The sequence below is a fragment of the Hoplias malabaricus genome, chromosome 2 (assembly GCF_029633855.1).
Source record: "Hoplias malabaricus isolate fHopMal1 chromosome 2, fHopMal1.hap1, whole genome shotgun sequence".
Classification (NCBI taxonomy): Eukaryota; Metazoa; Chordata; class Actinopteri; order Characiformes; family Erythrinidae; genus Hoplias; species Hoplias malabaricus.
This window is the reverse complement of record NC_089801.1, coordinates 29,519,268-29,542,356: the sequence shown is the minus strand read 5'-3', so window position 1 is coordinate 29,542,356 and position 23,089 is coordinate 29,519,268. Positions and strand designations below refer to the sequence as shown.

General features: G+C 38.4%; 1 protein-coding gene across 6 annotated transcripts; it reads right to left on the bottom strand.

The window, feature by feature from the left end:
- Window positions 1-777: 777 nt before the first annotated feature.
- rabl6a (RAB, member RAS oncogene family-like 6a) lies at window positions 778-21,603 on the bottom strand. Of its 6 annotated transcripts, none has more exons than XM_066659887.1 (17): window positions 21,478-21,603; window positions 20,168-20,214; window positions 19,821-19,993; window positions 16,950-17,084; window positions 16,620-16,667; window positions 15,330-15,382; window positions 14,493-14,584; window positions 13,598-13,738; window positions 12,816-12,921; window positions 12,466-12,569; window positions 11,917-12,284; window positions 7,665-7,827; window positions 7,384-7,581; window positions 6,228-6,468; window positions 5,347-5,527; window positions 5,194-5,252; window positions 973-4,625 (listed from the first exon to the last, which is right to left on the bottom strand). In XM_066659887.1, exons 3-17 carry the CDS (start codon window positions 19,948-19,950, stop codon window positions 4,440-4,442), a joined length of 2,205 nt encoding a protein of 734 aa, XP_066515984.1. In that variant the 5' UTR covers window positions 19,951-19,993; window positions 20,168-20,214; window positions 21,478-21,603; the 3' UTR covers window positions 973-4,439. The 6 variants fall into 6 exon arrangements, with proteins under 6 accessions (XP_066515987.1, XP_066515984.1, XP_066515985.1 ...); XM_066659888.1 differs by lacking the exon at window positions 21,478-21,603 and adding an exon at window positions 20,356-20,451; XM_066659885.1 differs by having other exon boundaries at window positions 19,821-20,214.
- Window positions 21,604-23,089: the final 1,486 nt, after the last annotated feature.

Here is a 23,089-nt window from a genome sequence, read left to right as displayed (position 1 = left end):
CTGTGACTGCTGCAAAGGTTAATGACTTCTCGATTACAGCCTTCATTTCCTTAGAAAATCTGGACGAGCAAGGCGGAGTATTCCGTATAGTAGAGTTTATCCAGATAAAGCCCAAAAGTTGGATATGTTCCAGTAGGAATTTACCTCGTCTCTTTTCTTATTTGTCAGGCTTGAATTTGTGCGTTAGTTGTCTGGCAAACCTGAGATAAACGTTAATCCTTCTTGTGTCTAATCATGTCGTCAAGCGTTTCCACATTTCTGCTGTCTAACATACTGCCCTCTCGTGGTCATTTAACAGTATCGGACTGTCATCCATTAAGGTCTATCTAGAATTTCAGACTAAAATGTGTTCATTTTAAGTTGATATTCTGCGTATTTTTTCAAAATTGAATTAAAATAAAAAGCAGTGGTAACCCAACTAGATTTATAATGTATGATTGTAATGTAATGCAATAATTGTAAGCTTCTACCACAAACTGGCACTTAATCCTTAAAATTGTATAGTCAAATCTGTTTATAAAATATAAAGCATAACGTAAAAACTTGTTGTAGACTTTACACTCCTAGGAGACCCTGATTTCTGCATAAGCTCTATCTATAGTACAAATACATGCATTTAGCTCCAGAGAGAATTATGTCACATAACTACAGCAAGAGGCTAAAACAATTGCACAACTGAGACAAAAATGTAAAAAGGGGTAGCATGTTCACATTTAATTTGCCATATTACTGATATGACTTGAGACCTTCAGTGATGCCAAAGCCATGGTAGGAGGGGTGTAAAATCCATGGCTTTGGAGCAGTGGAACTGTTCTCTTGAGTGATGTCCCAAAATGCTTCTCTTGGGAATTGTTGGAAGGGTGCTTGTGGTCCAGAACTAATCTTCAAACATCATTATCTGACATCAGTTCTGCAAAGCATAATTTATAATTAATAAATAAACAAGTTAATCCTAAATGGACTGTATCACATACAATAAGATGGCCTTATAACCCAAAACTACACCATTTTCATTGTGAATTTGCTTTCCTCTGGCAGAAGACTAGTTCCAGACTTGAAAAGGCAACTTGCATTGGATAGAATTTATTACGCACTGAAAAAGGTCACATAAAATGCAGGGAGTGAAATACAGAATGATAAAAAATAAACATGTATTTGTTTATACAATCATTATCAGACAAACAACAACAAAAGCTTTGAAATACATGTGATGAGCAAAAGGAATAAAACCAGGATCAGAAGCTGTGTATTTAAATATAGTCTTTGCTTCCATTAACAGAAAGGAAGGGCAGTATAGGGTTGCATTTCCACACAGAATTCCAGAAGGCATTCAAATTCCCTTTCAGTTCATCTGAGAGCAACTTAACACAACACGGAAGTTCTCGGGTGTGTTTTACAGAGGAATAGTGCAGGGTAACTTGGTGTTTCCTCAGCTCATAAACCCGTGTCCCTTTCTCAGCTGAAGTGGGTGTTTTAAAGCAGGTCCAAAACTATGGATTTACAACTGGGAACCACTGCAATCTTGGTAAAATATAATACAAAGAAGTAAAGCAGAATGTACTTCAGGTGATGTGTTGCAATGGTGGGTTGAAATAAGGTAATCACACATTGAAGGTGTCCAGTATGTCCAGGTGACAATCACAGTGAGCATGCAGAGACAATTCACCATACCTTGACTCAGTGTTACAGTCTGGTAAGATTCCAAGCACATCCTCAGCAAACAATACATTCTCAAATAAATTAAAGGTTGAGAGATGCAATAGGCAGTTGTGAAAACAATATCAATTTGGACAAATTATAATAACTACAAAAATTAAATTTCCATGTTACCTTTTGCATCAGACATCAAGAAAGCTCCAGTATTTCTCAGTGTAAAATATTAAGGGGCATGGGACAATATGTTAAACATTCATTGCATTTAATCTGCAATATTTATTGAAAAATACTGATGTACAGTCCCAGGCCTAATGACAACTCCTCTCCATTTCCACGTAAAAATATCAACAATATCTTTTTTTTTTTTTTTTTTTTTTACAGTCCACAGCCCATTGAGTGTTTGAACGTCATGTTGAAATAAATATATTTGTAAGCAGCTGTGAAAAATGATAGCACTGTAACACTATTAATAAAGGTTTGATTCTAAACGATTCTTGGCTTTCTGCTGTAAACCACAACCCATAAAAAAAAAAAGTATATCATTTGTGTTCATTAACATATTGCCAATATCCAATGAAAAACACATGTCCATTTTTGTTGATTCTTAATTTACATTGTTTGAACACAGCTGTCCTTCACATTGTGTGAACATTTCATGATGACTGGACCAATAGGAATGTTCTAAAATTACTTGGAAGTCGTGGGTTTTATAGCATAGTGTTTAGATGACGTCAGTTTCATTTACAAGAAAGCACTACCAAACTCATTCACTCACAAAAATGTAATTATCAACACACTTCAGAATCTCTTCAGAGGTTTTTTCTTCAGTCAAGTACCTTATATATGTCAATTCATTTTTGCTCAACATTTGAATTATGCAACCAAATTCAGCAAATAAAATGTTGGCATACATACTTACACACATGTGGACTGACAAAGAAATGTCCATCTTAAAAGTCTTTCTGATACAAGTCCCAAATTTAAGTTTCCCAATGAGACGTACTGTTAATCTGAAGAAAGATGCACTTTGCAAAGCCTTAAAAAAGTTAATTGACTGCAGGCAACCAACAGTCAAGTATGTGACCAAAAGTCTCCCTTTTCTTCTACACGTCTGGGAATGCCTAACACTACATATTTGAACATTGCTGTGTATTAGATTGCATTTAGCCACAATCAATCACAGATAAATCTCCTGATTTTGAAAGAAATGAAGGACATGCATATATATATGCAAACCTTTTGACGTAGTGAGTGAAGAGGAGCTATACTGAAAACTGATTACATAAATTATCCAGGGCCTTTCTGAGTCAGTTCTACTCAAGATGCTTTGATAATTTAATAACAGTTGTCAAATTAATGGTGGTTGGGGGCGGGGTTAATCAAACACAGTTCCCTCATTCTCCATTCTGAAAAAGTATATTGGGGCTTAATGTGGCAAAAGCCATTTAAATGTTAATGGAACCCCTTTGTAGAGTATGGAGTGTTAAACTGCTTAACTTGAGTGAGTGAGTTACAAGTCAGTCCCATTAGGTGCTTTGCATCTAAAAATACTTAAAACACTGTAGCATAGCTTTGAAATTTTGCTTGGTTGCAAAGTTGAAATAAAGTTCCAGAAAGACTCTGCATAGCCTGCTATTGTTCAACTAAAGAATAACTGTCAAAATATTCGTCAGATTACTTGATAACTAATCTTTGTTAGTGACAGGTCTACTGTAAAACAATTTGGTAGGAAGCTGGCAGCATTAGTGTTAGAGAAAACAGAAAAACATTATGTAACTACTTAGTAGTGCCACCACCTGTAAAGTGGTGTGAATGCAGATCACCTCTTAAGGCATTGACAGCCATTTGTCCTATGCAAAATATGCTTGTTTTAGCCTAATTCAGTTAATGGATTAATCAGTGTTGTGACATATACACAAATTACTATTTGAAGCTGGAAGACACTGAATGTGAACACTGAACATATACATTTTGACGCTGCATGTTCAGTTGACAAAAAACAAACACACACACACACACACTTAAATCAGAAGGAAAAGGCAAGTAGTGTAAAATTCAGTGTCACTGACACAAGTTGTTCCAAGCTTGTCAGAGCTTTTGGTGGAAATTTAGCAATGTTTAAGGTGGAACATATCACTTAATTAAGAAGCTTAGGTGCCAGAATGTAACCGTTACATTATTTAATGTGGAACTGACTCATAGGTTCCAGAATGTATTTTATGTGGTAACTTGGTCAGTTTTTCCCCCAGTTTTCATTCAACTGTGTGTAGAAATTCAATTTTGTTCAAAAATATTTAATGTATCACTTGGCTGAAATTTCATGACTAAAAGTGTCGAGTCCAAGGTAAGTCCTCCTCTCAGGTCTGTGTATAACATCTTGACATCTGTTTCATCGTGGCTAAGTGGACTGGTAGACATATTCCCTAAAAGCAGCAAACGATATTCTCCTCCAAAACCATAAATAACCACAAGGGTCTAGTGTTGTGTGTGAGATTCTAATGTTAACTTGTCCTTTTACCTTCTATAAATAGCTGATACAGCTGAACAGGGCAGAGGCCCATATTGTGGAACCACTTGAATAAATAATTGACAATGATAAAAATCTGTGCAACTAGTTGCTATTGGTGCACTGTAAACCTGATGAAAGAGAGATGAAAAGAAAAAAAAAATGGAAATCAATAAAGCTGGAAAATCTGGAATGACATAAACAAGGACCCAGGTATGGCTTGACCTGACCATCATGTGGATACTGAGAAGCCAACCCTGTCCGAGCTGAGGGACCTCTACAGTTCCTCATAGTCTCCTCCCTCAATATTTCCCCCTGAAAGGAAAGCCTCCAGATCATCCACGTTTCCAGATTTCTTGCTTTTGGATTTCCTCTTCTTCTTCTCTTTCTCATCCCCGGTCCCAGACTCCTCTTTTTCCTTTTTCTTGTGTTTGTGCCGTCTTTTACTGCTTTTCTCTTCCTCCTGGATAAAACCATACATTTTTATTCTTTACGTATAAAATCCCCCTAGTTTAATTAGTTAAATATCATGGTTCTCCAAATATTGGTATGAAAATGTTCTTTTGCTATTTGCCTCCAAATACAAATTAATCTTAAGAAACACACATGCCCGGCTTATATAAATCTAACATTAACAGCACATTAATCAGTTTCATCGGAGTGCACGTCTGTGTTGTTGTTGTTCACTTACCTAGCCACCAGAGGTCATGTATCCGGAATCCCAAATAATGAACCGGTCTATTAATCAAATGATCTCTGTTTGCCAAACAGGCGAACCACAACAACAAAGACAAACAGTCCAGGTCGGACTTCCATTTTTTTTTAAAACAGGTTTTATCAAAAACAGGAGCCCCTTTTTCCTGATGCCTTTGATAAAATAGTGTTCTTTATATTTCAGTTTAGTTCTCCTAGGTAAAAATCACCTAAAGCATCTTTAAAGTGCCACTCTGCTCTAAAACTAGAACCCACGTTGTTTGACATGGTATGTAGTGTTCTGTAGAGTTACACTGTAAATGCACTGTAATCTTTACCTCCTTTACTTTCTTTTTCTTCTTCTTCTTGTCCTTTGAAGAGTGCCTGCTGTCATTGTCTGCAATAGATAACAAGGCCTCAGAATTGCACAGAACCTCCTGATTCAACTGAATAGAAATTGCACTACTGATTAAAAAGCATGCGAACTTTACCTTCCTGGTCTTCACTGCTGTCTTTTACTTTAGGTGTAGTGTCCTCAAAGCCCAGATCAAAAAGGTCAATGTCACTGTTGAGGGGAAAAGGGGAAGGAGCGATTTTCGGCAGAACAGCGAGCCCAGGTAAAAAACCATCATCAGATTTCTCTGATATGTCAACTCGGGCTGGAAAAGACTGCTTTGATTTGAAATCATAAAACAGGAAAAAAACACGAGAGTGAAATGAATACATGTAAAAAGCTGTAATTTAGGGCAGTCTGCAAACTCTGTACTCAAGATACAGTATAAAATATTCAGAATCATAGATACAATGAGCTATGAGCACTTCTAGATGGCAATGCACTTCAGTGGTCCATATAAAACATGAGGACTGTAAATACAACATAGAAGAGCTGGGCCACAAGACTCTTTCCCATGGTGGCCTGAGAAGCCAGTATAAAATTTAATATTAGTTTACCCTTGTAGACACAACATATTACATGAGCTGAACATAGAACATGAGCTGCTCTGGAACAGCTGTGGAAAAGCCCAAGATCATAATGCCCAGTGCCAATATCAGATAGAGGGCTATAAGATTGGAAGATTAGGACCCTTTTAGATATCATGCATGCACAAAATTGATGGTTTGCAAAATGTTGTACTCTTCAAAGTTTCTGGCCTTGAACTGTATTCACTGAGGTACTGGAGCATCTTAGGCATGTGCTGAGACTGTCATGTGTGATCCAAAAATAATTATCCAACATCCTTGGCCTCACTAATGGTATTCAGATGGCAATCAGTTTTCAAAGAAATGTTCCTCCATCTAGTTTAATAGGGCTTTCAGAAGGTGTCTAAAATATTCTGGATAATCAGTGCATGTATGGAGAGCTCTTTGTTACCTTATTTGTTGTAGTAACATCAAGTCCCTTGCTCTCGAAGTCTGGATCATCCATAACAAAAGAAAGTATTTGCTGAGACTCTGGGCCCTCTACATCAGAATCGGAAGATTCTGCCTCGATGGCACCACTTGCGTTATGACTGTGCTGCTGCACTGGAGGATGAGTTGAAGTTTTCAAACTGTGGGGTCTTTCAGTGGGCTTAGTTTTGGTCCACTGCTGTTTGGTTGAGTTCACTGTGAATCTTTAAAAAAAACAAATGAGAGATCAACGTCACTAAAGAAAGAAAAGCTTATTACAACTACAGTCTAGGAGCTCAAAGACTGATCCTTCAGTAGGCTGCAAGCTTAATCCCTGGTGACACCCAAGTTTAGTTAGATGCCTTTGTTAAATTACATACTTTAAACATCAGATAAATATCAATGTCAAGTAAATGTCACATAAATATCAAGATATATCACTATTAGGGTGTATCAGTGCTAAAAGGTTAAAATTAGTTGCTATTAAGAGCTGTTAGATGCTTTATTTCTATTTCTGGTTCACAATTATTACTAGCATTTTTTACTTCTCTAACAATTGAAGCACATGTATTTTTTATTCATTGTATTTATTTAACATACAATACAACTACAGTGGAACTGCAAAACAACTTTGCAATATAGCTAGATGCATTGTTTACTGTTCATAAATTACAGCACTTAACCATAGCACAAGCTCTTATTATAGCTACATTAACACATCTACTGAGAACAATCATATTAGATTGCCTTTCCTCTTTTTTTTAAATAAAAAGAAATCCATTACAAAATGACTATACTTTCTAAACTTTTCTGTAGCAATTATTGTAAACAAAACATAAGGAGTTAAAGTTAAATTCTACAAAAAAACAAAACACACAGCTCCCTTTATAAAATCTTATGGTAATCCTTATCTTAGAAGTATTCTCAAATTTACAAACAGACTTGCTGACTTTTTCTTTTACAATTTCTCTGCCATAATGAATGATATATTAAAACAGAATCTGTGGTTTACTGCAAACAATTTTCTTCCTATGGAGTGTCTGTACTATCTAAACTATGTATATATGTCATAAAAGTCTTCAAGCATGTTTATTTGACTTTCATTAACTTCAAAAATAATTCATAAAAAAACAGCTTACCCTTTTCTGTCAAGGCTGAGGTCCTTATTATGAGTTGTAGAGGATGTGGGCTTCCCCTCATCTTCTTCATCGCTGGTCAGAGTGATGCCTGAGCTTGGGGCTGCTGCTTTAATCATGTGGGAAGGTCCTTGATCGTCTGGGTCCAAATCATCCTGGAAACCAGACACCAGTGGATTCCCACTTCTTCCCTCTGCATCACTGAATTTGAAGTAAGATGATTTAAATAAATGAACATAACAGCACATTTTGTAATATGCTTTAAACATGTATGAACAGCTTGCCTGTCGCTATCCTGGGCATGAGCTGCAGTTGAAGTTTTTTTCTTGGATTTTGTTGCTTCTCCACTGTCCTCCAGAAAGCTTCGATCCATCCCAACTTCTGGAACAAAATCTTCCACATTCTGCACCTTACCCAAGGGCTTAGGGGCTTCACTGGCTGCTGTTTCTACAAAGTAGTACAGTGTATATACACTCAGGCAAAGCACTTATACTAGTATTGACAAGCTACACTCAAAAATAAAGGTAAAGGTTTAAAACAAATAATTTGAGATTTATTTAGAGATAATAAGCAATTAGACTTGTTCTTCACTGAAATTTTGCATAGATCATGAATCCATTATATGGGCACATTTATCACAAATTCTGGATGTACTAAATCTATTCTAAACATGGCAGTCCCTATGTGGGTATCCTCTCTATTGAGCTTAAACTGGATCATTCAGGCACCTGTAAGCATTTTGATTGTTCAAGTCATGAAATCTGCACTTATAAAATAGAAGTATATTAATGCACAATGTTTAATTTATTAACATCCTTTGATATGTATTGGTAGTAAGTAATGACAGCTCCTTGCTTCTTTTATTTGCATAGAACCACTATATTATGTGAGCTGGATTCTTTAGTGAAACAAAAAAAAAATAAAAAATAAAACATTTTTTTACACCAATATTTGTGTCAGCCACAGACAAACTATATAAAAATGTCAAAATGTCTGACTTGATTAGAATAAAATAAACACTATATAACAGAAGAACATCCAGAGGTAGATGTTATCATATTTGGCTGTGTCAGCAGTGTTATTGAGGCCTATGATTAAATTACCAGTGTTATTCACCTCCAGAGGAGATCTTGATTTATAAATCAATTAGATGACCCTACAGGCTACCTTTAAAATCAAAACAAAGGCATTCTTAATAATGATATTTCTGCAGTTACATACATTCACCTTTGTATTTATTATATTCAGCAGTATATTTGGCTCTGCTCATTCCAGCTGAAGTGTTATAAAATAACAGTGTTTTTAAGAACCTGGACTGCACTGTAATCAATGCAAAACAGAACAGAGATAACATAAAATATTACTGAAATAGGTACAAAAAGTTCAAATTTCAAAATTCAAATAATAAAGTAATTATTTTAGTAGTAATCCGGGTCTGGTGCATTGTGGATCGGGTGGTGGTCGGGGTCGGGTGCCCTGGCGTTCCGATCCTCGGTTACTGAAACTGGCTTTTGGAACATGGAACGTAACCTCTGCGCCTTCGGGTTGGGGAAAGGGCTCTGACTGTTGTTTGTGCTTTGTGCTATATACAGCAGTTCAGAGTACCATGCCTTCTTGGGGACCCTAGAGGGAGTGCTGGAGAACACTCATTCTGGGGACTCCATTGTTCTGCTGGGGGACTTCAACGCTCACGTGGGTAATGACAGTGAGACCTGGAGGGGCGTGATTGGGAGGAACGGCCCCGCTGATCTGAACCCGAGTGGTGTTCAGTTATTGGATTTCTGTGCTCGTCACAGTTTGTCCATTACGAACACCATGTTCGAACATACGGGTGTCCACAAGTACACCTGGCATCAGGACACCCTAGGCCGCATTTCGATGATCGATTTTATAGTCGTATCATCTGACCTGCGGCCATATGTTCTGGACACTCGGGTGAAGAGAGGCGCTGAGCTGTCAACTGATCACCACCTTGTGGTGTGTTGGATCAGATGGCGGGGGAGGATGCCGGACAGACCTGGCAGGCCCAAACGTGTGCTGAGGGTTTGCTGGGAACGTTTGGCAGAGGAACCTGTCAGAAAGATCTTCAACTCCCACATCCGGCAGAGCTTCGACTGCATCCCGGGGGAGGCCGGTGACATTGAGTCCGAGTGGGCCATGTTCCGGACCTCCATTGTTGAGGCGGCTGAACGGAGCTGTGGCTGCAAGGTTGTCGGTGCCTGTCGGGGTGGCAATCCCCGCACTCGGTGGTGGACACCCCGGGTGAGGGGGGTTGTCAAGCTGAAGAAAGAGTCCTATCGAGCCTGGTTGGCTCAGGGGACTCCGGAGGCAGCCGACAGGTACCGAGGAGCCAAGCGGCTCGCAGCCTCGGCAGTCGCTGAGGCAAAAACTCGGGTGTGGGAGGAGTTCGGTGAGAACATGGAAAACGACTTTCGGTCGGCTCCGAGAAGTTTCTGGCAAACCGTCAGGCGACTCAGGAGGGGAAAGCAGTTTTCCACCAACACTGTATATGGTGGGGGTGGGGAACTGTTGACCTCGACTGGGGACGTCACCAAACGGTGGAAAGAATACTTCGAGGATCTTCTCAATCCCACCAGCACGTCTTCCGCAGAGGAAGCAGAGCTTGGGGACCCCGGGGGGGGCTCGTCTATCACTGGGGCTGAAGTGGCCAAGGTGGTAGTGAAACTCCTTGGCGGTAGGGCCCCGGGGGTGGATGAGGTTCACCCAGGGTTCCTCAAGGCTCTGGATGTTGTGGGGCTGTCCTGGTTGACACGTCTTTGCAACATCGCGTGGACATCGGGGGCAGTGCCTCTGGACTGGCAGACTGGGGTGGTGGTTCCCCTTTTTAAAAAGGGGGATCGGAGGGTGTGTTCCAACTATAGGGGGATCACACTCCTCAGCCTCCCCGGTAAGGTCTATGCGGGGGTACTGGAGAAGAGAGTCCGACCGATAGTTGAACCTCGGATCCAGGAGGAACAATGCGGATTCCGCCCCGGTCATGGAACACAGGACCAGCTCTTTACCCTCGCTAGGATCCTGGAGGGTGCATGGGAGTTTGCTCAACCAGTCTACATGTGTTTTGTGGATCTGGAGAAGGCATTCGACCGTGTCCCTCGGGGTATTCTGTGGGGGGTGCTCAGGGAGTATGGGGTACTGGGCTCTTTGTTACGAGCTATCCAGTCCCTGTACAAACAGAGCAGGAGTCTGGTTCGTATGGCTGGCAGTAAGTCCGACTGGTTTCCAGTCGGAGTTGGACTCCGTCAGGGCTGCCCGTTGTCACCGGTTCTGTTCACAATTTTTATGGACAGAATTTCTCGGCGTAGCCAAGTGGCGGAGGGTGTCCGGTTTGGTGGTCTCAGGATCCCATGTCTGCTTTTTGCAGATGATGTGGTCTTGTTGGCTTCATCGAGCCGGGACCTCCAGCTCTTGCTGGACCAGTTTGCAGCCGAGTGTGAAGCGGTAGGGATGAGGATCAGTACCTCCAAGTCCGAGTCCATGGTACTCAGTCGGAAAAGGGTGGAGTGCTCTCTCCAGGTTGGAAGTGAGATCCTGCCTCAAGTGGAGGAGTTTAAATACCTCGGGGTCTTGTTCACGAGTGAGGGAAAAATGGAGCGTGAGATTGACAGGCGGATCGGTGCAGCGTCAGCAGTAATGCGGGCTCTGTACCGGTCCGTTGTGGTAAAGAAAGAGCTGAGCAGAAAAGCAAAGCTCTCGATTTACCGTTCAATCTACGTCCCAACCCTCACCTATGGTCACGAGCTTTGGGTAGTGACCGAAAGAACGAGATCGCGGGTACAAGCGGCTGAAATGAGTTTTCTCCGCAGGATGTCTGGACTCTCCCTTAGAGACAGGGTTAGGAGCTCGGACATCCGGGAGAGACTCGGAGTGGAGCTGCTGCTCCTCCACGTCGAGAGGAGCCAGTTGAGGTGGTTTGGGCATCTGGTTCGGATGCCTCCTGGACGCCTTCCTGGAGAGGTGTTCCGGGCATGTCCAACGGGGAGGAGGCCCCGGGGCAGACCAAGAACACGCTGGAGAGACTATATGTCTCGACTGGCCTGGGAACGCCTTGGTATACCCCCGGAGGAGCTGGCGTCGGTGGCTGGGGAGAGGGAGGTCTGGGTTTCTTTGCTCCGACTGCTTCCCCCGCGACCTGGACCCGGATAAGTGGTGGATAATGGATGGATGGAATAATAAAGTAAAATTTAAAAATGGTCACGTTAAAGTGGATTATGAACATTTTTCATACAGTGTGTGGTCAAAAATCTGTGGACAAATACTTGACGTCATTTATTCTGAAATCAAGGGTATTTGATATTCTGGGAAGGATTTAGAGTACATGTAGGATCATTTAATTATTCATTATAGAAGTCTGTTTCTGATGTTTGGTAACCTTGTTTGAGTTCACAATGGCTCCACATTTGGAATTTTATAATAAAGTTAATACAAAACATTGTAATATGGCGTCAGGGTATAAACTGAAACAGAAGAGTAATAATACAGCTACTTCAAAGGAATCTTAAATGTGTATAGCATTACCTGATTTGTCTGGTGGAACCTCGGGTGTTGAGGAGCCAAACAGGCGGGACATAAAGCCTCGTTTTTGAGCAGGAGGAACAGCTTGGGCTAGATTGGGAGCAATGGAGGGTTCAGATTGTGTGGGTGGGTTGCTCTTGGGCACTGGAGGTGCTGAGGACTGTAGTGGGGACTGTGTGATCTGGGGGACCGGGAGTGGATTGACTTGGGGCTGTGGAGGAAGAGGGGCTTGAGGAGTACTGGGGCTGGAGCTACTGGGGGACGCAGCACCAGGCAAAACGATGGGGGACTGAGATCCAGAGGAAGGGCTCTGGCTGTTAGAAGGAGCTGGAGAACCATAGGCTTTACGTGCCTCCATCATCTCCATAAAACTGAAAATATAACAGGTAATATCACATTAAGACCTAGACCATCAAAAACATTAATGTAATTCTTTTAAAAAAAATGTTTTATTTATTTATTGTATAAATTCAAAGCAAATATCTTTGTTAGTAAAAGAAAAAAATAAATGAGCCCCATTTTTGCATGGTAGTGAATGCGTTGAAAGCTTACATGTCATAGTTCTGGTCCTCCGTCTCCTGCTGAACATTAAGCTCCTCAAGGGTTGCATCAATGTCAAGCTGATTGGTCTCCAGTTGCCGTAACAGTGTCTCTCTCTGCAAAAAGAAGCTCACATGTTTACTGATAGCGTCCAATGTAGCCTACATAACCTTTGGTGCTTTAAACTGTATTTTAACCAGTTTATTATATTTTTGCATACTAGTGCAATGTACACGAAAAACAACAAAAATGATCATCAGCCCAACAATAAATGTTCAGAGAATGAATTTGCTGAAGATCAAGGGCATGCTGATGTCTAAACAATACTTAAAGACAAATGTTGAAAATGAATGTTCTCTGACCTGCAACTGTAGAAAGGGAATGTTGAAAAAGCGATGCAAGTATTTAAGACCGAAGCCATTCTTCATGGACGACTCTGCATAATGAATGTAGGAGGAGCCGGGAGGTCTGCAATCAGACAGAATGCCAGGGTCAGTGAGAGGTGGGGTGTAATAACAACCGCTGTTCCTCTGATAGACTGATTATAAATAGTTAACTTAAATACTACTCTGACAGGTTTAGTTTAACATGGGCAGGCGTGGTAATGTAAGTACTATCACAATACCTCTGTGATTTTGGTACAACCAGAATGCATTTTATCAGTTACATTTATATGACTGTGGTTACCCCTCATTAACATGGTTGGATGTCTGTAAAACCACAGCAAAAATTACAGGGCCTTTAACCTACTATAAAATCAACAGCAAATATACTGGCCTGCATAAAGACATGTAACCCTGTAAACAGCCCCCATGTTTGAACCTTGATAACTTTTCTACTGTTTTCAGGAGCAGCGGTGTAAAGTCAACCATCTGGATCTACGCTACACAGTGCAATGATTCTTCTGAAACATCAGACAAAATCTGAAAGAGGTTGTCCCCCATTTGCTGAAGTAACGGCTTCCTAACTTATCTTCTGAAAAGACTTTAGACTAGATGTTGGAAATAGTTGAATTCAGCTACAGAAACATCGCTTACGTCAGGAACTGATGATGAAAGAAGATCCTATATTTTGTGGAAAAATAGAAAAAAAAGAACACTGCATGTAAAAAATTAGTAAAACACTAATTTTAGAAAAGGTTGACCTGTTGAGGCTGTTGATGAAGTCTCTGATGTCATCAGGGAGAATGACCCGATGTTCACCCATGTCTCGCTGGTTTCCTAGCACACACACAGGCACATGTGTGGGAACCTTGGGCAGCTCTCTCAGAATGTAGTTGAATGTCCTTAGAAAGAGTGAGAAATAAACCTGAATGCAATAGGGGTAACTTTGGAACAAACTGCAAAAAAATCTCAGCAAAAGCAACCCTGAAGAAAAATAAATCTGGGAATGGTTCTATACAGTTGCATACACTGAAAACTGAAAAACCTCAGGTCAAATTGCATGTTTTTTGATTTTTTAATTGAAAATAAGTTGTGTGCATTTCCATTTTATCAGCTGCGTTGACCATATATGTGCACTTATATATGAAGTTCTACAAATACAGAGTGTGCACACTTTGTTAGCCCCATTCTTCAATGGTGAGGACCCTCCCAAACCACAGAGTATGTATTACTTGGGTGCTGGATCATTCTTTACAGTGACAAAGTGTGGGTGTTGTATTTTAATGTGTGCTGCACTGATATGGATAAGCCTTAGCAATGCTGCTGGAATTTAAAAAAATCTTCAAGGTCACTACTGGACTCAGAACTATCCACAAACCAAACACATCCAGTACAATACAAACTACCACAGCAGCACCACATCTGTGTCTCTGATGTGCTAAGAAATGAACCATCACCCAAATAACAACAAAGTGCACCTATATGGTAAAGAGAGATGATACAACGGACAATGATTGTAGAAGCAAGGGTGTCATATTTTAATGATATGGTTGATATTTCTAATACATTATAGATAACTTTGTAGAGTTAGTCCTATGAAGAAAATAGACATTAAAACAAAAGTAGAATAATACATAAATTTACATTTATCTTTACCATTGCTTAGTTATGTCAAACATCATGATCACCCCATTGCAGTTCTTATAAACATCCAGGAACTCCGCATCTAGGGCCATCTCTGTCTCTGACTGTGTAAACAAGAACATTATTATACATTAAATAACATAGTTATGTTTCCATTTCTTTACACATCATTGCAGCTACTTAAACTATTTTAAAAAACTATACAATTCTACTGCGGTTGAAGCAATTTTCATTCAACATTCTGCCATATTTACAGGTTCAGCAGAACAATACAATACAATAGCGGGTAAATGTAACACTTGTTAAATCTAGTCCTCCACTGTCTTCTACTAAGCGGAATGTGTCAAGAGGTTTATTTTCATTTACCCTCCCTCTTTTTTCTCTCCCGTGAGCATGCTTCTAATGTTCTTTTGAATATTTACAGATGTAAATCATACTGAAATGCCTTTGTGTATGAAGTGTGTCATCTAATTCAACTGTGCCTTACAATATATAGTTATACAAATCATGATTAGACGCCAGGACACCACAGTCACTTATATTTCAGGTTTCAAGTTCATGAGGAAAAAAAAAAAGGGATGACATTTTTTCCAAAACTGTGCTATACTTAAGCTCACAATTACCGTATTTAAAATAAAACAGCAAAGAATTATCACTGGCCAAGAGACAGGACCACTGGCTGCTTCTGATGCCCTAAAATGTACTTTCTGAACTTTAATGATGAAACTGTGGCTTTGTTACCAGTGAGTAAGTCTTTTTTGCTGAGTAAGCTTAAAATGAGTTTTATTCAGTGATTTATTCATTACTGAGTACTCTGCACTTCCAAATATATGATAGTAAATATCCTACCTCCTGAGGTTCATTTTCCAGCTTCAAATTCTCTCCACGTCTTTTACCCTTCCCTATTTTTAAAAGGAAATGCAAGTTAAAAAGAAATCATTGCATCGAATCAAAACACAAGCAGAGTGCATTTAGTATATACTGCAGTCTATCCCCCATAAACCTGCTGGATATAAATCCAGTGACACATTAAAATGGCTATTCACTTACATCAATTGCAAAATCCAGGACCAGAAACTACATTCAAATCTTGTGCCTTACACATGTTCAACAGTATACTCTACAAAGGAAGTGGTTGATTTACCTAGTTTACTTGTACAATCCATGCCCTAGTTTCAAATATATTAATAGCAATGAAAGAATTTTCTACAGAAAAAAAATATTGGGAGTTTGCTTATATAATGTCTTAAGAGCCTTGTTTTCTTATGCAGTAAATACTTAATTATGAAATAATTCTCATTGGTCTTTGAAAAATAAAATCAGAACTAAAGCAGAATAGAGATATTTGCAACCATAATCACAGCAAATTACACACACTCTTTAAATGAATACTTCAGCAGTTTTCAATGTAAACCGTCTAAATTTAATGCATATACCATCCAAAAGAACAGTTTTACAGATAGCAAGTATTACATGGACCAGAAGACAAACAGGTTTAGCAGTGAAAAATTTCTCAGTACAGCTAGATAACCTAAGCTGATGACTGCCCAATATAATGGTGCCATAACTTGCATCCTATTGGGCACACTAGATTTGGGCTTAAAATTTACATGGTTAAATGAGGGAAGCCTGATCTTCATTTTCCCAATGGCTGCTATTAGCACTTTGGTTTCCTGTTCTCTACCTCTGTAGGACCTCTGTAGGCAAAGAAACAGTATACTACACATTTGAAATTATTGAAAAATGCTGGAGTAGTTCTTTATTTTCATGCTACTTTCCTATATGTTCATACTAGTCCACAACACAGCACACAGCATAGGTCTTTTATCAAAAACCCCAGCTGAGCGAAAGAAGGAAAGACAAAACAAAAACAAAAAACCACTGCAAATACAAGAGAACTGTGGCCTTGACTACTATGGGACAATACATGCTCACCTATACTCTCTGGCAGAGAAATCTTTTGGCCTAAGGGTGTTACCCATGTGAACAACATGACAAAAGCAACAGATTGTATTTAACAAAAGCACCATTAAGATGTTATGTCCCAATGTAACAATTTTACATTAAACACTGTTCAGACGATGGTTTCTGATCACTGCTGACTTGCTGTAGATTTCAGAGGGTTCACTGAAAGCTTACCTTTGTCTACTACATCCCAAACTTCCACTTTCACCACATCATCTGTCGCTGGGGATTAAGTAGAAAATAATGAGTTATTAATCAAGCAATGTCTTCTCTGGAGTGACTGAGCTCCATTAAATAACTTCAGCATGAGTTGGAGGAGTTCAGATCTTAACAGCCCAAATTAGTATGTAATATAACTACTGCTAATACAAACAATTTTTAACATCTGCCTATTAATTTAGTTAAAAAGAAATGAAGGGTAAGAGAAATATTTGGCCATACAGCATATTTGATTGATATAAACTATAGTCTGCACGTATATTTTTGCTTCATTTAGATACTAACTTTTGTAGTTCCAGTGAATGCTTGTGACCTGAATCTCTTGTGTGGGGATGTACTCCTCAATAAATTTCTTCCCCTGGAGACGATGCCACAGAGCACTCTTCCCAGTGTTCCTGTCTCCACGGATCACTATTTTCACTGAGGGGGTAGAAGAAAACACAAACCATATTGAGTCTAATACATACTGTTGCTGTCCAGTGAAAAACATGTATCTCCATTTTTGTTGATTTTGATTGACTACACATTTGAACACAGTGGTGGTCCTTCACATTATGTGAAAATTTCATGATGAATGGACCAATAGAAATGCTCCCAAATTACTCTTCACTGAAACTTAAAACTTCTGACTTTCACTGAAACTTAAAAAGGTTTTTTCCTTGTAAATTTGCTATTTTGAAGATATGTAGTTTCATTGGACAGTGATAGTATTCAATTTTATAAACTGTAATTACCTTACAATGCTTTATTACTGTTATCGTTCCCAGCACTTAGAAAAACAATGACACATTAAAAAATTATTTAGATGGTAGGACTGAGAAAAAGACGTTGAGCCTCTCTACCTTTATATGCACAAAAGCACAAAGTGATGTGGGACATAAAGTCACTGAATAAAGCAATTTTGTTGCTGATGCTTATGAACTACTGTTGTTTTTTCCTTCATCTGCAACCTCTCTTATGTAGGCTATTTTTATCCATAGTAGAATGACACAGCTATTAAAAAAAAAAAAAAAAAAAAAAAAAAAAAAAAAAAAAAGATATAATATCTTTATATATATATATATAGCATGTCATGAGATTCAAATCAGATGTGAGCACATTTACCTATGACTTACTAAATATATCATGTAGCATTAAAAAAATAAATCAAATCAAATAAAAATAAAATTCACAAGATGATATCTGTTGTGGGTTGTCCATATGGAGAGCACAAACCAGTGTAAATTAAACACTAACCCTTAGTTATGGCTATGCCAAATTCTGAATATGGTGCTCATACTATATAGTGGTGAACTACCCTTAAAATAAGGATGTTGGAGGCAGGATCAGGTTAAAGCTGCTTATGGATATTCTCCATTATTTAAACAAGCCTCATTCTGCTAAATATTATGAATACAATGATTATTTACTATTTATACATATTGCACTATACCAAGTCCTGTTCAACCAGACAAATTGCAACAAATTGTTCTGTGTTCTCAAAGTATTGTTGATAGCCACATTATGCTCAGAGAAGCATAAAAAATGTATCATCACAATAACAATAAAAATGTTGCTTTTGTGATGGTTTGCCATATTCCCTACCTAAAAATACAGCCTATATTGAATATTCTCATGCTTGTTTGCTTTTTATTATGCCAAAATATACTAATGGGCTTTTTAAAGGCTGATATGTAATTCAAATTTTCGTACAAGTCTCCTCTATGTCTGCGAGGCCTGGGCTCTGTACAAGAAACATCTTGAGGAATTTCACATGGGTAGCCTATGTTCAATACTGGGCATTTGTTGGCAGGTCAGCATCGTGCAGAGAGGCCCTTCACAAACCTAAGAAGGAAGTTCAGCAATGAACATTTAGATAGCAGTAACATATTTGTAAATACTGTCCCTAAATAAATTGTAATGCTGAATAGTGATTGTGTCATGACTTGCACATTGATAAAACAAACACTCTTTGAGGAAACATGCCATTCAGCTATAATATCTACCAATAATAAGAAATCAACTATATTTTACCATTTAATTTGAGACCCAAAGCATGTTTATTAAATGCAGATGGTGAACTGCCAATGCTAATGGTCAAGAATCCAATATTATTAATCATTAATAGATTCAGACAGCCTCAAGCACAAGTCTGTTTACACCAAATGTACCACATAATTAAAGTATTATATGGAGGCAATAGCACAATATTAAAAGTATTTTTGATCTCTAAAATTGTGATATTCAAACAAATAATGAGCCAACAACAATTGCTGCCACTAAAGTAGAATCCAGGTGGCTAAGACGAGAACCCCAGGTAGAAACAACAGGCGACTGGAAAAATAGGTCAGCAGGCCTGATCATATATCATTCATGCATTTTTTAGATTACCACATAGCGCAAATTGTACTGTGAGTAACCCATTTAAAGCAGGATCAATGGCTAACTCTAAGACAACACATAACTACTATATCACTGACTCTAGACTTATTTGTATGGATCTGCCACATTAAAAACCCATGACATTATTCAGACCAATTAGCAAGCAAGAAAGTCCTATACGTTTGAAATTTGTTCCACAATAGGTCCTTTATGTGTAAATCATTTGACTCTACAGCACAAAGCTGGCTCAATTAAGATTGAGAAATACATTTAAAAATAGATCACAAAAAAAAAAAGTCAGAGAAATACTGAACACTGTTACACTTTCCTAAAAGAACGCCCTACATAGTGTATTTTAAATGGACAGGTTTGTTCCATTTCTTTAAAAAGTGACACCAATACAAACCTTGCCTACTATTGTAATGTTAATCAGACAAGAAAATTATAACTTTTTATCCATTTTTAACTACTTCAAAACAACCCAGATCCCCTGCCAATGGCATGCAGTCTTATGCAAAAGAATATAAATTCAGTTAACACATATTCTTCAAAGAATTAATGTCTGTACATTTCAATGCATAATATAAGTTAATGCATACACAGAACATAAAATGTGGCATCTACAAAGGTCTGTTAAATTCGGTCAAATTACAATGAGAATATTAACAAAACATGCAATTGGACCATCCTTGTACCTATGACCACATACTGTAGTATACTGAAGCTTTTGTGCCAAATCCACTGCAAAAAACAGTTCTGTAAAATGACCTTAAGTAAACTTAATACTATACTCACTGTTGTATTGGACACCCTTGGCAAAGCGCCTCTGTAGACTCTGGTTCATGGACTGTAGACCGGCAGGAATGTTCCTCTCACGGAACTGCCCAGCTTCAGATCCGACCAGCTTCTTCAGTGCAGTGAACATTTTGATCCAATATGTCCAGACAATGCCCTTGCAGAACTAAAAACTATTTCTATTTATAAAATAATCCTTGCAATGTCACAGTGCCAAATGTTCTTAACTCATACTGATGGCCACTATGTTTTCACAAGGTGAACATTATAGTTAAATGAAGCCAATAAAAGCTAATTATTCTGACAGGTTACTTTATCAATTATAGACTCCAACGAGCCATTCTTACTGCTGAAATTAACCAATGACACGTCCTCCATATCCTTCTGCTATAACCTGGAAGAAAATACAAATATATACATGTTTAGACAGCTACAAACAGTAAGACAAGTATAAATTAAATGGCCATTGACACAAATAATCTACTAAACTTTGATGTAAATAAGGCAGTTCAAAATGGTTTGATGGTAACCTTACCATGTCCACATTGTGTTTTTCTGGTTTATCTTCTAGTGAAATAATCCATCAATGCTTGAGCATTCTGACTTTAAAACTGTAGTGTTCCAAAAACTACAACAGGCAGGTTCAAACAAGCATTTTTTCTTGCATCATAAATCTAAGGAACCAATCCTGTCACCCTGCAGGGCATGTTATTTGAGCCTCAAGAGGGGTAAGTGGAGATAAATGCTGGGACTAATTGCATATTCACAGATCTGTGTATAGTGAAACAATGCAAGTGTGTACAGTTACTTAAAACTGCAAGCATTAGGGTTTGTTTTTTTTAACATTAGAAATAACTTATAAATATTAAATTTTTATGAGCAGAGGTGAGTTTCTAGGTGTTCAAGCAATGACCAGAGAATGACTTTTAATACTATATTTCATTCATTAACGGGGAGGGGGGCGGATACATTCAGGTTTTTGTGAGACAACATTGTCCCTACAGATAATGAATTATTAAAGACATTCCTATCACCAGCAACACATATCTACAGTAATTTAGAAAGGCTCACTTGTCGTTCTGTGTAGTAAATAAAATGGCTACATTTGAAAGATTTGCGTTGTACACGTCATATCACGACGTCTGGTTCTCCTCCCCACCACAGTACAGGATTATGAATCTGAACATTTCTAAAAAACACACCATTATCTCACGTCAAAGCACGCGGAATGAGTTTATTTACATGGAAAATAATTAATAACGGGCAGATTTTGGGAAGTACTATTAACCTTTGACGTTCATAAGCCGTAAGCACAACGTTTATTTTTTTTTTTATCATTACGCTATTTAAATTAACGGTATTATTTATCGGCACACACTGCAGACGTAAGAATTAAACAGTTTATAGCAGAGAGAATATTTACTCATAGCTTACGTATGCTGTCTAACGCAAACAGCTTTGAATCTTCAGACCTGGCACTGTTTTTTAACGCAGTAACTGTACTGAATATCAGCTACATACCTATCTTACGGCGCTTGTGCAACAGACACAACACAGCCCTGTCGATACTGAGCTACGTGTCAACGGTTTTCAATTCAAACCTACAACACAAACAGCGCAGTGTATCTGTATATCACCGCCTTTTTCTCCGAATTACCTCACGGTTCGTCTTCGCCGCGTCCATTTCGTCAGCTTCTCGGCCCAAATGCTTCAGAGCATCATTTACTCCTCTTCATTTCCTTAGCCCCATCGGTCCGAGAGAGCCGCGAACAGCGATGAGAGTCGCTCCATCTGTTTATACGAGCCTTACGCTATAGCGCCCCATGTGTAAAGGTGATGCAATAACTGAAGAAACATAATATTTTCTAAATGTCTTTTCATGTCCAAGTCATATTATTATCCAAAGGTTTGTACACATCCCTTATTGAGGGAATTAATTTAGAATAGACGCTGTGTCATTTCTGTAATAATCTGATGGCCATAAGAGCATTAGTAAGGTGTTGGGTGTGAAACGTGCTGTGTACAGTTTTATACCGTTTTTATACACTTATTTTGTAAAATTGAGTGGTCTGTTTACACTCTGGAAAAAAATTCCAATGTTTGTATGCAGCCCAGTCTCTGTGAATGGGCAACAAATCAAAGTGGCTCTGAAAACACTGAAAACACCTACCAACCAGTCAATCAGCAGGATTTGTTTTTCCTGGTCATGAACAGGACATGGGAAGGGGTGGAGCTTAAAGTTAAGTTTAAGAATTTACAAACAATCTACAACTGGCTATAACCCAAACTTCCACCTTTCAAGACACATTAATGCAAAGGTATTTTAAATAATGTGGAATTGATTTGAAATTTCATAGAGAGATGAAATTCAGCTTCAGAATGCTAGCAGTGATATACAGTGATGCTAACAGCCAGGTACAGTGGAGTGGATGTTCTGAAGCAGCACTGAAAGGAGTGTGTTTGTTTTGCTATGAAAATGTATTGAGTAGAGGTCCATCACCCTAGAAAAGACACTGGCGTTGGGCATCATGACCTTAGTCTGCTGTTCAGCTGCTAGTATTAGCATGATCTCTTCAGGGCAGTCTTTATTACAAATGCAAAATTTATTAGAAAAGTCCACGGTTACTGCTGCTTTTATGTCAAAATTCCTTGTAGACACAATGCAACCTTGGGCTAGATGTGTAAAGCACACTGCCAGCATTGGCATTAACTGTAAAATGTTTCAATACCTGAAGTAAAGCCTTCCCAGAAGAAAATAATTTGTTATTTTTGCAAATAAGGACAGGGACGCGAGTAAATAAATGAATTTGGCCAAAACTGTTTATCTTAAGTGAAATCCAGCTGTGATGCCTTCATACGTCCAGAAGAGGACACTAGAGCATTTTCCATAATATTCATCATTATAATGTAACAATATTAAATATATTGATTGAAGTCCAGTTTGTTAGTTATGGAAAACAAATAAATGCTTGACTAAAACTGTTTGGAAAACTTAAGTGGAGCATAAATTTAGTTGTACATGTACGCACTGAAATTAGTTTTGTTTGTATAGAGAGGTTACAAATATGTTCTTAACATAGGACTTATAGGTTATAGGATGTATTTGTACTTTGAGTATTTTTTAATTGTAATACTTTACTTTCTAGTATATTACTGAGTAATGTAATCTACTGTTAACTTTTTGATAATGTACTATTTATTTATCAATTCCTTCTGAGTGATATTATATAATGTCCTTTGTGATCTGGCACTTCTTTAGAAAATTATAA